Genomic DNA, 15,179 nt, shown 5'->3' with positions numbered 1-15,179 from the left:
TTTATGTATATCCAAGTTTCCTTCATAGATGCTAATGCTTCCATCATTCAGAAACATGTTGTGCAAATCTCATATGATGTCATTTAATATGTCTTAACACTTTGGAGTGGGAAGAATAGGACCAACAGGAAAGGGATGGAGAAAATTGGTTATAGCACATACCATTTTGGTTTGGAGACACTGGGTTAATAACTGGTATATTGAGTCAATACTTTGCAGTTTTCTGGTGGTAACAGAACTTAAACATCTATGTTGACTATGCTGCAGAAATGGATGGTAGGAAGAAAGGGGATAAAAAAACAGATACACGGTGATTAAATGTGATACATTTTATGAAAAGGGAAACCAGCTTGAAATGGAACATAGGGAAGGGAACTTAACCTTGGCTAAGGAGCCTGAAAATATTTCTGAAGAAAAGCCCACGATCTATGTGAGAGAACATGGAAAGATGGGGACTAGATATTTTGCAGGGGAAGAAGGAAAGTAGAGAAAAAGAAGTCAAAGAGTTTCAGATAGAGCATATATCCTGGACAGAGGCCTGAAGTAGGAAGTCTGTTGCTTTGAGAAAATCTGAAAAAGTTTGGTGTGGGAGGAGCATTGATTATAACTGAATGGGACAGAGGCTCACAGTCATCAATAACTACTGAAAACAGGGTGGCGTTTATTCCAAGGACACTGGAAACCATGTTTTTCAGCAGGGAAATAATTTGATTATATTCATGTGTATAGGGATTATATTGACAGAAATAACACTTTTTGGGGAGTGAGGAAGAAGACTTGGGGTCTGGAGTCATGCCTTCCATTATCATTCCAGGCAAAAATACAAATGACAGTGATTTAGACTAGGCAGTAGGATGGAGAAAATAGCCAGATTGCGGGGATTGATTAAATGGGAAAGTGAGGGAGAAAAAAACATCAAGGATAACTCTGATTACATATGACCTAAAAATATCAGGAATGAAGGTGTATGATTGACAGCAATAATTTTCTCATTCTTCCCAAGACATATCATGATGACAGTATTGTGTGGCTTTGGAAACTAACACAAAAACTAAAAGAAATCCTTACTAAATTATCTAAATGTTTTAGGCAACTCTCCTGGGCTCTGGAGACACAGTTGGCAATAAGACAAAAAACTTTGCCCTCCAGGAGTTTCTATTCTGGCTAGTCAGTCTGATTACACACAAACAAGCATTATGTGTCAGAGAATGATAAAGGCTCTTTAAGACAATAAAACAGTGTCAAGGAAGAGGAGATGTGTTTTTTAGCTAAAGGTGAGAGTCTCTCTGATGCAATAACATTTGACCAGAAACTTAAATGGGAGCTGACCACGAAAACTCCAAGCAAACTCCACATTAACGGAAACATGACAACATTTTCTAGGAAAATCATGGATACCGTCATGACCGAAAGAGATGGTATACAACTAAGGGGGAGCACATGGACTAGTGAAGGTAGAGAAGTAATAGGGAAAGGGGCCCAGAGCATGTAGAGTCTTACAGGTCATTGTAATGCCTTTGACATCTGCTGAGTGAAAATAGAGAGCCATGGAGAATCTGAAGCAGAGGGATAACTGGGTCTAACATTTTTTTTTTTTTTTTAAACCATGTCCCTTTGACTACTATGTTGAAAAGATATTAATGTACAACAGTGGAAAGGAGCTGGGTTAGGAGGTTTTTACACTAATCTAGATTACTGATGAAGATGTCATGTGAAGTGTGGATTCTAGATATATCTTGAAGGCGAACCAGGATGTGGATGTGTAGTACAAAAAAAAAGGAGAACTCAAGGATGATTTCAAGATCTTGATAGAGAAAATGTGAAAGGAGAGACTTCACCGTCACCTGGAATGAAGAAGACCCTAGGAGGAGCAATGGGAGAGAGAGACAATTAAGAGTTTTCTAGATTATTGGAGACCCTCAATAACCAATCTTTTCTATTATTTTAAATTCATATCACGTATGTGTGATCAACATCCAAGTCGGTGTGTGTGTCACAAGCAGAGAGAAAATTACAAACAAAAGCTCAGAAATTTAAAACTCTAAGGTGCACTTCAGTGATCAGAGGCAGTTTACAATGGGCTGGCATTTCAGATGCATGTGAAGGGGAAGGAGGAGCCTAAAGCTGGAAAGGTAGGCGGAGACCAATCACGGAGGTCTTTCTAATTAACGTTTATAGGTCACACCATAGGATTTGGACTTTATCTTGTAAGCACCGAGGAGGTACTGAAAGCATTTCTTAGCAAAATATTCTCTAATAAAATAGTCTTCGAGAATTTCCCCTCAGGGACTCAATCTACTAAGCTAAAATTGCTGCCACCCGTAGATAACTTCAAGGTCTCTTTAAACTGGAGAATGCTTTAAAACCACATTAGCCCACCAAGCCAGAAATTGCTTATCTTATAACCACCACCAAAATGAATGAATAGATCTGGATGTCTGATTCATCATATTTTGGACCCAAGTGAACGTTTTCAGACAACTACTTTTTCTAATCAGTGGATCCTATTAGGGGAGAATGATGCGAATCGCGAGAGTTATATTCCTTCTTCTTCAGTCTATTGGCTTCAATTAGCCTTTTTCCACATGATTTGCGGTGCAGTACATGTTCTTGGATACAAAGAATTTTGGGATAGTACAGTAGTTACTAGGGAAAGTTTGTAACGTCTGGGCTCCGGTTGGCCATATGTTCACAGAAACCTGGATTTTCTTTCTGTTTAGCCATTGTGCTGCAAGTTACAGTGTTGTCTGTTTCCCAGGGCATAAAATTAAAAATGAGGGTATGAACCAAACTCCTGACTTTCACAGTTCAGTAGAATGAGCAAGAATTGCTTGTCATCTAAATAGCCAGGAATTTATTTTCTGCATTACTAACTAGACAAGGTAATACCTAATAGCGTATATTTGTTTGACAGGGAATGCCAATTTATTAAAAAGATTGGCTCCCTTCACTTTGCTTTCTGGAAAGTCATGCTGACAAATTGACTGAAAGTACACAAAATTTCTATACTATTCTTATTAATAGCATTTCTCTCCGCCATTCTCAATATGACATACTTTCAATTAGGTGTTTTTTAAATGAGACTTGAATTGGAGTTATTATAAACTTTTCATTTATCAAACGAAAAGACTGGATCATGTGAATTTTAAGGCCCTTGTCTATACTTACTCATTTATTAAATATTGATTGAACTCAAATGTAATAGGATATTAAAACTGAATTTTTCATGTCAGAGTTTTGGTAGATAATAATACGTTAAGGATGCCCACATTCCAAAGCTGGGTGCTAGACGACTTTTACAACACTTTCAAAAATCAGCTGTGCTAACATTATCCATTAACCACCTTGGGTTCTGTAAACAAAGGCCTAGAAATTCAGTGAGAACGTTGATGAGAACAAAAGTGAGAACTTGATTAGCAAAAGCTCTTTGGCATGCTGCCAGTTCCAGGTCATATATTTTTTTTTTAATTAAAGTTTATTGGGGTGACCAGTGTTAGTGAAGTTACATATGTTTCAGGTGTACAATTCTGTAATACAGGTCACCTTTTATTGGGAAAGTGAAGGAAGAACATCTTCTGTAAACTCATCCAAGGGTAACAGACTTCAGACACAGCTAGAAATGTTCCCTGGGTGGTGAGGGACATAGAAACTGGTATTTGACTCATGCCTTCGAAGTCTGAAGGTCAATGCCTGGGTCTGGGGCTGCCTCAGTCACAAAGTAAAGCAAGGGAAACAAAACAAAACATACGCACGCATTAAGAGGGCTGTGCTTAGACTGACTGAGGGGGACAACGTCTGTGCATAAGGAGTATACAAAACAGAGTTAGGTCAGCAGCCGAATCCGATGTAACTCTTGCAAGGCAAAGAAGCCACAGCAGAGGAGTGGGCCTCCGCAAGGTCAGAGCTGCAGAAGGATGAGAGGACTGGCCACGTCAAGGGAACTTCATTTGGAAGGCACTCATGATTGAAGACCATTACCAAAGCACCTCACAAAGGGAGAACCAGCAAGTGCATTATCTCCTCCCCAGAAGGCCCCAGTGCTAGAACACCACTGCACCCATTCCACAATACCCATTCTCTCCCCATAAAACTCTCTCACCCTGGGGAAGACTCAAGACATCTGTGAATTTTAAAATATGATATTGAAAGAAAAGAAGGAAAACTGTCCACACCTCCTGCTCACTTAGAATTCCCAGATTGTGGCAGGCTGATGAGTGAGAAGGTAAAAAGTTTTTATTTCATTTTAATACAATCTTGAATTAATCACTGAAATGAGACCTTTTTTTTGTTGGCCTGAAATGTCCCAGTTCACCCAAGGACCTGATAGTGAGATCAATATCCTCCTAGTACCCTCTTCTGCGCATAGTGCATATATGTCTGTGCATGAAAATTGGAATCTTACTACACATGCTATTTTTACTTAATAATGTCCAGTGCTTATAGTGTGCCCACCAGATACCAGAAAATTTAAAAAAAAAATGTCTAGTGAGGCAGTATTGCTTTTGTTCTCATGTTTTAACTCAAGAAACTGAGGCACAAAAATGTTAAGTAACTCCCCAAGATCATAAAGCTGGTCCTCAAAATTGGACAGTCTGCTTCCAGAGTTCATGTTGCTTCCAATCAAACACTGTGTCTCCCATTCATTAAGTAGTAGTGAATAAAATGTGTATGGGAACAGAGAGAATAGGAATTAGCAAAAATGACATGAATAAGACGAGTTTACATCTGAATGGTACAGTGAGAGGCCATAAGAGCTGGTAAAAAGAATAGTTCAGTAGTAAAAGATGGGTATAAGGCACAGCTCCACCATTTACCTGCTGAGTGTCCTAGGAAAAGTAGTCTATTATTTCTGAGTCTCAGTTTTATCACCCTGTACACTGAGGGTAGAATCAAGAATAGATATCATTTATGGACACCTACTGTGTGCCAAGCATTCTGCTAAGTGATTTAAATAGACTATCTCATTTAATCTTACAATAATATTGCATGATAGGTAATATTGATATCCTCCTTTTCTTTTCTTTTTTTTTTGTTTTTTTGTTGTTTGTTTTTAGTGGCAAACTGAAGCTTGGAAAGATTACATATATCTGATCCAATATCACAGATTCTGGTAAATAGTGGAACCCCAACTTAAACTAAGCTAGTATAGCTTCATAAATTGTGCTCTTAACTCCTATTTTTTTACTTTCTTCCTGCCTTAGGTACAACAAAGATGTTGAAAGGAAGACATAAAATAATGTACATAATCAAGTAGGAAATTATGGCTCATTACTCACAGGGGAACATAACTTATTTGGCCTCTCATGTAATCTGTTAGGTTTAATTGCCCCTGTACACAGGTCATGCAATCAAGAGCCAACCTATATTGGAAGGTGTATAAAATTTGGACTCAATTGTACATGGGTTAGAACCCCTACTCCACTCCTGACTGGCTGAATAACACTTATACATGTCCTTATATGTGCTCAGTAAGGTGAAACTAGCTGCTTCATGAGAAATAACAAATTCAAAAGTTTAGGACTCATAATTGATGGATAATAGGCTACATAATTCACGGTGGCACATCTAATCTCAGAACTTAGGACTCTGCCCTTCAGTCTAATACTCTTTTCACTATTCCAGGCTGCGTTTCAATTTATCCGAAATCCTTGCTTCTGAACAAAAGGTATATCACTCCTTACAGTTGTATTGAAATTACTTGAAAAACCTTGCTCTGTATCAAGATGAGACTAAAACAATGGCTTAGGGTATTTTTCAATATGTCTGAAGCCAGGCAAAATGGTAATCCCTGGAGTGTCAGGAACAGGGTTTTGAAATAGCTCCAAATAGCTCTGAGATGTAGGTGGCAATGCTATGGGGAACTGTGTTGGATCTTTAGCACTATTTCTCCATCATGGCTGGAAGAAGAAAGAATTGAGGGGAGGAAGAAGGTCCTGAATAAGTACTCTAGGTATGGCACCTGAACTCAAGATTCAGCTGCTCTGAAGACGAATGTTCTGTGTTAGTGGGTGTGGGCTCCTGTCACGTTCCATCACAACTGGCTCCTCTGCCATTCTCTATTTCTGCAGACATCCAGTACAGGTAACAGCTCCTCACATATGCAAATGAATGAAACTAGACTTCTATCTCTCACCATGTACCAAAATTAATTCAAAATGGATCAAGACCTAAACATAAGACTGAAAACAATAAATAGCATAGAAGAAAACATAGGTACTAAACTTATGGACCTTGGATTCAAAGAAGATTTTATGAATTTGACCTCAAAGGCAAGGGAAGTAAAGCTAAAATAAATGAATGGGATTATATCAAACTAAAAACCTTCCTCACAGCAAAAGAAACCATCAACAAAACAATGAGGCAACCAATCGAATAGGAGAAGACATTTGCAAACGACGCCTCCAATAAGGGGCTAATATCCAAAATATATAAGGAAATCATACAACGCAACAACAAAGAAACAAACAGTCCAATTAAAAAATGGGCAGAGGACCTGAATAAACATTTCTCCGAAGAGGACATACAAATGGCCAATAGACATATGAAAAGGTGCTCAACATCACTAATCATCAGAGAAACACAAATAAAAACCACAATGAGATATCACCTCACCCCAGTCAGAATGGCTATCATCAACAAGGTAAATAATAACAAGTGTTGGAGAGGCTGTGGAGAAAAAGGAACCCTCATACACTGTTGGTGGGAATATAGATTGGTGTAGCCGCTGTGGAAGGCAGTGTGGAGGTTCTTCAAAAAATTAAGACAAGAATTACCAAATGGCCCAGGAATCCCTCTCCTGGGATATATAGCCAAAATACCTGAAAACATTTATCTGTAAAGATATATGTACTCCGATATTCATTGCAGCTTTATTTATGGTGGCTAAGACATGGAAACAACCAAAGTGTCCTTTGATAGATGATTGGATATAGAAGATGTGGTGTATATACACAATGGAATACTATTCTGCCATAAGAAAAGATGATATACAGGCATTAGTGACAACATGGATGGATCTTGAGATTATTATGCTGAGCGAAACAAATCAGACAGAAAAAGTCGAGAACCACATGACTTCACTGATATGTGGGATATAAAACTGAAAGCAACAAAGGAACAAGACAAACAAATAAAGAAACAAAAACTCGTTGACACAGACAACAGTTTAGTGGTTACCAGAGGGTATGGGGGGTGGGGGGATAGTAGAAGAAGGTAAAGGGGGTTAAATATGTGGTGATGGAAGGAGAACCGACTCTGGGTGGTAAACACACAATGTGATATATAGATGATTTATGAGGTCTGACAATTAAGTTCATAAGCTTGTTACAACAATGTTGCTAACCTTTTTTGATATCGGAGGGATTATTCATTATGAATTTGTATCAACTAGACAAACAGCTAACCAAGTTTACTATTTGGAAGTGCTGAAAAGGCTGCATGATAAAGTTAGGCGACCTGAACTTTTCACCAATTCATGGCTCTTGCATCACGACAATGCACCAGCTCACATGGCACTGTCTGTGAGGGAGTTTTTAGCCAGTAAACAAATAAGTGTATTGGAAAACCCTCCCTACTCACCTGATCTGGCCCCCAATGACTTCTTTCTTTACCTGAAGATAAAGGAAATATTGAAAGGAAGACATTTGGATGACATTCAGGATATCAAGGGTAATACGACAACAGCTCTGATGGCCATTCCAGAAAGAGTTCTAAAATTGCTTTGAAGGGTGGACTAGGTGCTGGCATCAGTGCCTAGCTTCCCAGGGGGAGTACGTCAAAGGTGACCATAGTGATATTCAGCAATGAGGTGTGTAGCACTTTTTCTAGGATGAGTTCGTGAACATAATTGTCAGACCTCGTATTATAGAATTGTACACTTGAAATCTATGTAGTTTTACTAACCATTGTCACCCCAATAAATTTGATTAAAAGAAGAATTCACACTCATCTAACTTTAATGATGCTTTAAAAGACCATCTGTATCCACTGTTTTTTGGTGGGTTCAACTGGATGGGTAACTCAGAGAAACCTCACATCCTCCTATTTCCCTTTTTAAATGATTCCAAAAAAGTACTGCTTACTATTTTCGGGGTGTCTATTAGCTACACAACAACAGCAATGTTATTAATACCGTGTTTCCCCAAAAATAAGACCTAGCCAGACAATCAGCTTTAATGCATCTTTTGGAGCAAAAAATTAATATAAAACCCGGTATTATATTATATTATATTATATTATATTATATTATATTATATTATATTATATTATATTATATTATATTACATTACATTACATTACATTACATTACATTACATTACATTACATTATATTATATTATATTATATTATATTATATTATATAAGACCCAGTCTTATATTATAGCAAAATAAGACAGGGTATTATATTAAGACGCATTAGAGCTGATTGTTCGGCTAGGTCTTATTTTCAGGGAAACACAGTAGAAGCTGCTATGTACATGTGCCAGACAACCAGAGAAAGCTCATATTCAGAAAAGTTAAATAAATCTCCCACTGCTAACAAGCTGAAGAGGCCCACTCGCACTCATCCTCTTCCCAGACGCCTTCCCCACAGTCCTGTGATAGCTAGAGAGGAACAAAAGAAACATGCTCTTCTCTACTAATGGAACGGAACTATTATCCGCTCCCTAACGGTTCTTAAAATTTTCCCCTAAAACAGGGACAGGCAGAGCAATTACAAATAGATGAATGCCAGCAGAGCTCTCTCAAAATCAGGGAAAGATTTAAAATTTGGAAAAATAAAGAAGTCTTTGTTTCTGACCATTGTTTTTTTCCTAGTGGATGGATACCAGTAATATACTCAGGGCAAACGACTACCCTCTGTCTACATATCTGCAAGTCCCTGAGACGTATGGAAAAGGACAGAATAAATTATCCTGCAAAAAGTCATTTCCCTTTAGCAAAGGTTAAAAGACCCCCAGTAACTTGGAAAAATGAAGTTCTTTTCATGACTTTTATGTTCTTTATTTTAAGTGTTTTTTAATCATTTCTTATTACAAATATCTATATTTATTGTAGAAAAAATGGAAAATTCTGATAATGCAAATAGAGAAATATAACTAGTAGAACTTATATTGTGAATGGATAATGCTGTAAAATTTTGTGGTTATTTACTGATTTCCCTGAATATTCTTGATCAGATACTTAATATATTTTGGAAGGGCTTGGAGACTGTGAAAGTTTCAATGGTTATGTGAGTTTATTGAATAATATTTATAATAAATGAACACATTTCTGGAGCAACTGTGAGAAAAAGTCAAGGTCTGTAATTTTTATAATATCAGCATGTTTTTACTAATTCTTTTACACTAGACTATGGCCTAGTCTATAGCTTGACTAGTCTTGTCCAACTCTCAGTGTCTGATTCTCAAGGCACTGGTTATGGGTACCTGATGTCTGTACAATTGTACGATACACATACACATATATTTTAAGACTGTTTAAAAAGCTATATCTAGACCTGGCACTGTCAACAATGCCAGGGTAATTCTGCCTCCCAGGAGATAATTGGCAATCTCAGGAGACCTTTTTGATTGTCATGACTAGGGGTGGGAGTGCTTATGTTATTTAGTGGGTAGAGAGTCTAGCCATGCTGCTAAGGATCCCACAATGTGTAGGACAGCTCTCACAATAAAGAATTATCTGTTACAAAATGTTGCAAGTGTCAAGGGTAAGAAGCCCCTAACTAGACAGAGTTTAATACCTTATATTTAATCTCTACTTACTGTTGCTTGCAAATTTGCTTAATGCCACGTAGAAAATTTGGGCTTATTTACTTTACTTCCCAAAGGAAGATACTCTGCTATTTTATGGTAGGTAACATATTTCTGGATTTAGTGTAGCTCTTTGATTTTTACATTTGAAAGAGCTCTAGGAAGACTTTGTGTTATTTCATTTTGACTTGTGCTCGGCTACATTATGTCTGTGTAATATGACACATTTTTAGTTCTCTTAGGGAGCTTTTACCAGCAGCCCTTTTCTAGGAGAACAGTAACAGAACTACTTACTGATTTGTTACTCATCTCAATGTTAAATGTGAAACCAAATCAAAGCTAAGGGTACAGAGAAAGAACAAAGGGTAACAGGAGAACCAATATAACGTGTTATCCAGAAACCAAGAGAGGTAAAATGTCTGCTTATCTTGAGTGGGGTTATGAAAAGTTTAAGTTTACTAAAATTTCATCAGTATAAATAAATGCAGAGCTGTTCATCTTTACGTTACATACCAAACACAAGTGGGATTTTTAACTCCATTAAGTTCCAGATAGGCATTTTCTTTAACAAACGACTTCAGTGATTTAACTAAGTGTACTTGAATTCTCAAAGGCGGAATATCACAAGCAATGAATAGAATCAGTAACGAGGGGGGCCTAGGGAAATATCTTTAAGACTGAAAATAAGCAGATTCTGTATAGCTCAAAGGGGACTGTTTAGTTAGCCCTGAAATTAAAACAAACAAAATAAAAGATTTAGTGTAATCATGCTGTAGACATTCACAATGCATTCCCATTTTTCCTTTGCACCCTAAGTCTCAAGGCATGTAGCATCACTATTGAAAGACAAATAGAATTACTTAACGTTTATTGCTAATGATCAACATGATAAAATAATTCAGACAAGACAGGGCATAGGTTTTAAGTATTTGTTTTATAATTCATCTTGATCCCTTGCACACAATGGATTGGAAAATATGCACTTTATCCTATCCACAAAAATTTCATAGAATTAGAAAATTGGCCAATATTAAATGGAACAACTTTTCTACCGATGGAAGATAGTGTGGCATCAAAAATACTCAATTTTCACTTTCAGCTTTAACATTTATATAGGAATCCATTTTACTTTTGCTTCTGGTCTTGATTTTCTCCTTTATCTCTACTTTTCTTGTCCCACATCATGGACCAGAATATAAGCACTAATTCAACCAATCACTTACTGAGCAAAGGAAAGGGTAGATGTCAAACCAACAAGCCATCAGAACCATAATTAATTCTTCCTAGGCGGCCACTGACTCAGGCCCAGTTCTATAATCAATGTTCTCCCTGAATTCTTGATCATGTGAACAGAATAAGAATTTTAGAGTAAATGCTCTGGTTAAACTCACAATAATAACATAATACTGGTTTAACTAATAACTGGTTTATAGCAAATAACCTGAGGTGCTTGGTGAAAACGTAAATTCCTGAGCTATCCCCCAAATATTCTGAAGCACCGGCTCTGGGGTGGTGGCTCAGGAATCTGGATTTTAACAGCAAGTTCATGTATGACCCTTGAGGAACACATGCAAGGGTTTATAATTATGGCTTTGTGAAATGCAACTTGAATTGTATTCTCAGTTCTAATACTGGCTCTGTAGCATTGCAGAAGCTATTTGACCTAGCTAAGCTTTATTTTGTCATCTACAAAACAGGAGTACTAGTATCTATCTCTTTTGTTTATTCTTAATATTAAAATATTCATTTAAAAGACCTGACACATAATGAGTACATAATAAATGGTATTGGTCAGCAGTAGTAATCACCATCATCGACCTTACCCTCATCACCATCCTGTCCCCATTAATTCCTGTACACTCATTTTAGGGAAACATAGAAGTTCTAGAGGAAATAATGAGAAACTTTTACTTTAGATAACCTAATTAAAATCAAATGCACTGTTAGAAGGACACGTGTGCTAAGTTACCATTAATTATTTTTGCTTTGGACAAGAATTCTCCAACTGGAGAATTCTCCATGTGGAATTCTCTCATGCTGGTCAGAGGCAGTACTGGCTCTTTATATGTCTTTTTTTTTTTTTTTTTTTTTAAGGACAAACCAATGAACTATAATTTAAAAAACGTAATTTGATTAATTGATAATGTCAAAAATATGGAAACAGTGGTGCACATATTGCACATATTATACAGTTAGGTTTTCACGTGTTTTGACATAAAGGATTGGGGTGCTTGATACATACACAGGCAGTACAATGTAACATGTTGGGCAAGTTGGGGTACAATAAATACACTTATTTAAAAACTTATTTTCTAAATTCAGAAACCTTGAAACATGAAGAAAAGGAAACATTTGCTCAGATTTCTGGCATCGGATAAAGACTTCCTCTTCTTCATCAAATAATAACTGCAGCATCGTATTTCCATATTTTGACGCTGTACTATGAGAAGTGCAAAGTGTGATATTCCAGACTCAGAAAACCACAATGTGGTGATTTGAGCCCAGTAATACTCGTGGGCAAATACACAGCAATCTGACGTGGGCACAGACCCCTTGCTAGCATTGAAATATACACTGGCATATTAACACTGAATGCCAATTTCAATTACATACACGTAGGACTTCTCCAATTAATAAGAGAGCAGATATCACCAAATAGCACCAAGTGTAAACACTACATTTATTTCAAATAGAAAGATGCACATAATGGAATCTTGCAAATATTGATTGGCTTATATTATCAGATCTATGAATGATAATGTTCCTAATAAGCTAATATTTGAATAAAATCCCAAGCACACCAATAAACCTGCTGCTGGAGTTACTTAATGTTCTTTTATGCAAGGAGCATGTGGTTCTAATTTAGATTCTGTTGACACAGCAGATTGTTGTAACTCCAATAGTCGTGCAAGATGCTACCCCCAACAGATAATAATTGGGGCAGGTCAGATCGCCAGGCTTTATCTCTAATTAACACCAAAAACGCATACTTCCAATTATAGCAGAGAAAGAGCCAACCTTGCTAAATTAGAGACACTGAAGGGAGGACAAATGAAAGCCTATTTTCAGAGGGAGGACACCTACTATGCAGTGATCAAAAGGTACCTACTTTGGCGAGCCACACCTACCACTGAAATGTAACGTATCAAATCAACACCCAGTACTATACTCCAACAGAAAGCGTTTGTATTCTCTTTGAAACTTTCTCTTTTCCCTCCCTCACCCTGAAAAGGGGCTAGGTTACCTTTCTCGCAGTGGCTTCCAGTGAATCCAGAAGGACAGACACATTTGTTGGGCGCCACGCATGTCCCACCGTATCTGCAACCCTCTTCGCAGAATGCTGTTGCAAAAGAAGGAGGGATTTCTTTTAGACAAAATGGCAATAAGAAAATTCATGGCAAACAGCAGGAGCGATTCTTTCGTTGTTGCATAGGGAATACATATCTGTGTTGACATATTTAAAAATTTTGGTACCTGAAAAGATAAATGGAATAATTCCTATTTCACTGAGACCAAATGAAATAATGGATGAAAAATATTTAGCATGGGGCTGGCATGTGCTAAATGGTAACTAGTATGAATAGCTATTACTGTTGCTTTAATTACTACTATCATTATTATTATTATTAATATATTTGAAATCAAATAGGATAAATTGAATAGCTATTCAGTTGGTGCAAAAGGAATTGTGGTTTAAAAGGTTAAAAATAATTGCAAAAACTGCAATTACATTTGCACCAACCTAATAAAAAGGATAGGGTTGCGATAAAGGCAAAGGCAATTTAAACACTCACTATTTTGTAACTGCTTTTTTTCCTAAATATCTTTTATTACAGTAAAAAGCTTTTTCACATTATTTTTAAAAGATTTGGGTAGATATAATTTTGATAACATAATGAATTTAACCACTTAGTTTTGAATACTTAAAATGTTTCCAATATTTCTGTGCTAAAAACAATGCCTTGTCTGTATAACTAGACTGTTTAGCACACCCCAAATTACTCCTTTAGGGAAAATGCCTCAGTGTGAAAATACAGTTTCAGAGGCTGTGAAGTTTAAGCTTTTTGCTAAGCATTACAAAATTATCTTGACTCCATCTCAGTACTACCTTGCTGGGCTTCCCACACTTGGCTAGTTTCCCTCATTACATGCTAGAATAGCATAGCATAGCTCCATACACCTCTCCCTTGCAGCATGAAATATAATTGTTTATTTACATATAATTGATTATCATTTCCTGTCTCATCCGTTATACTGTAAGGCTCATGAGGACAAGTACCATGATTCTTTTCGCTGCCCATTGTACCATTGCCTTAGTATCTGAGCACATAGTAGATACGCAATAAAATATTTGCTGAATGAATTAATTTATATGCTACAGGTTGTTCTGACTGGAAAACTTTTTCTCTAACAATTCTGCAAGACTTCCATCTAGAATAATTGATTATCCAACCTTGTTGGATACCCAATAGTTTAGTGTACTAATGTTGCAAAATTTCTCATTAATGAAGATGATTGCAACTTGCTAACCCAGAGTTTCTTTTATTCACATGAGAGCTAGGTGAGAACATTTTTAAATTTATAATTACAGCTAGAAAATGTCATGGTTACATTTTGCCATTACCACATAAATAACATGGGTCTAACTTTAAAAAGACACATAATGTCTTTAGATAGTTGAACACTAGTTCAACTTCACAAAACTTCTCACAATCTTGTCATTTTCCACATCATTTAATAACCACTATATGATTTAACATTTTGTAGCTTAGTAATTAATTGTGAGTTTCGTTGCTCCTGCCAGAGGCGAGACAGCATGTACCTTGGAATCTGAAAACCATTTTCTCTTTTCAGCATCTTAGTACCCTGAGCCTGTGCAAAAAACGATTTAGACAATATCTGCCTTGGTATGTTCATCGCAAAAAACAAAATACAGAGAAATATATCTCTCAGCCCCCAAACCACACCTTGTAGACTCTGGTGACTGACATTTAAAGAAATATATTTAAAGTGTAGGTTCACATCAAAATTAATAACAGAACAGTAAACAGTACACTTTTCATCTGTCATCTAAAAATGACAGAGGAAAAGCTATTGAGGAAAGTTTCAAGTGGCACCAAAAGAAGGCAGGGGCTTGGAAACAGGAAGTTCAGGGTTTCTTTAGTAAAATAGTCAAACAGCACTTGATCTAGATCTGTGCGCATGCGCGCTCACACACACACACACACACACACACACACACAATCTGTAGACCTGGTTAGGAGACTCGGTGCTGTTTCACAATACATGTGTGCTCTTGATTTATGCACCCTTTAAACACTAATGATAAAAGGAGGTTTTTGAAGAAAGCATGAAATGCTTGTGATGTCCTAAAAATGTACAGGTATACATTTGTGATGTTCTAAGAATGTACAAAATAAATAGGGTG

The 15,179-nt window shown here is 36.8% G+C and overlaps 1 protein-coding gene across 2 annotated transcripts in view; it reads right to left on the bottom strand.

Annotated features, from left to right (window-relative positions):
• NELL1 (neural EGFL like 1) overlaps window positions 1–15,179 on the bottom strand; it is a 757,006-nt gene that overhangs the window by 177,653 nt on the left and 564,174 nt on the right. For both annotated transcript variants that reach the window (XM_019742633.2, XM_019742632.2), the window contains exon 15: window positions 12,996–13,091. In XM_019742633.2, coding sequence (XP_019598192.2) covers window positions 12,996–13,091 — 96 coding nt within the window. The remainder of the gene's footprint in view (window positions 1–12,995; window positions 13,092–15,179) is intronic.

Source organism: Rhinolophus sinicus, linkage group LG06 (assembly GCF_036562045.2).
Source record: "Rhinolophus sinicus isolate RSC01 linkage group LG06, ASM3656204v1, whole genome shotgun sequence".
In the NCBI taxonomy this organism is placed as follows: domain Eukaryota; kingdom Metazoa; phylum Chordata; class Mammalia; order Chiroptera; family Rhinolophidae; genus Rhinolophus; species Rhinolophus sinicus.
This window is presented reverse-complemented; position numbering and strand designations above follow the sequence as displayed.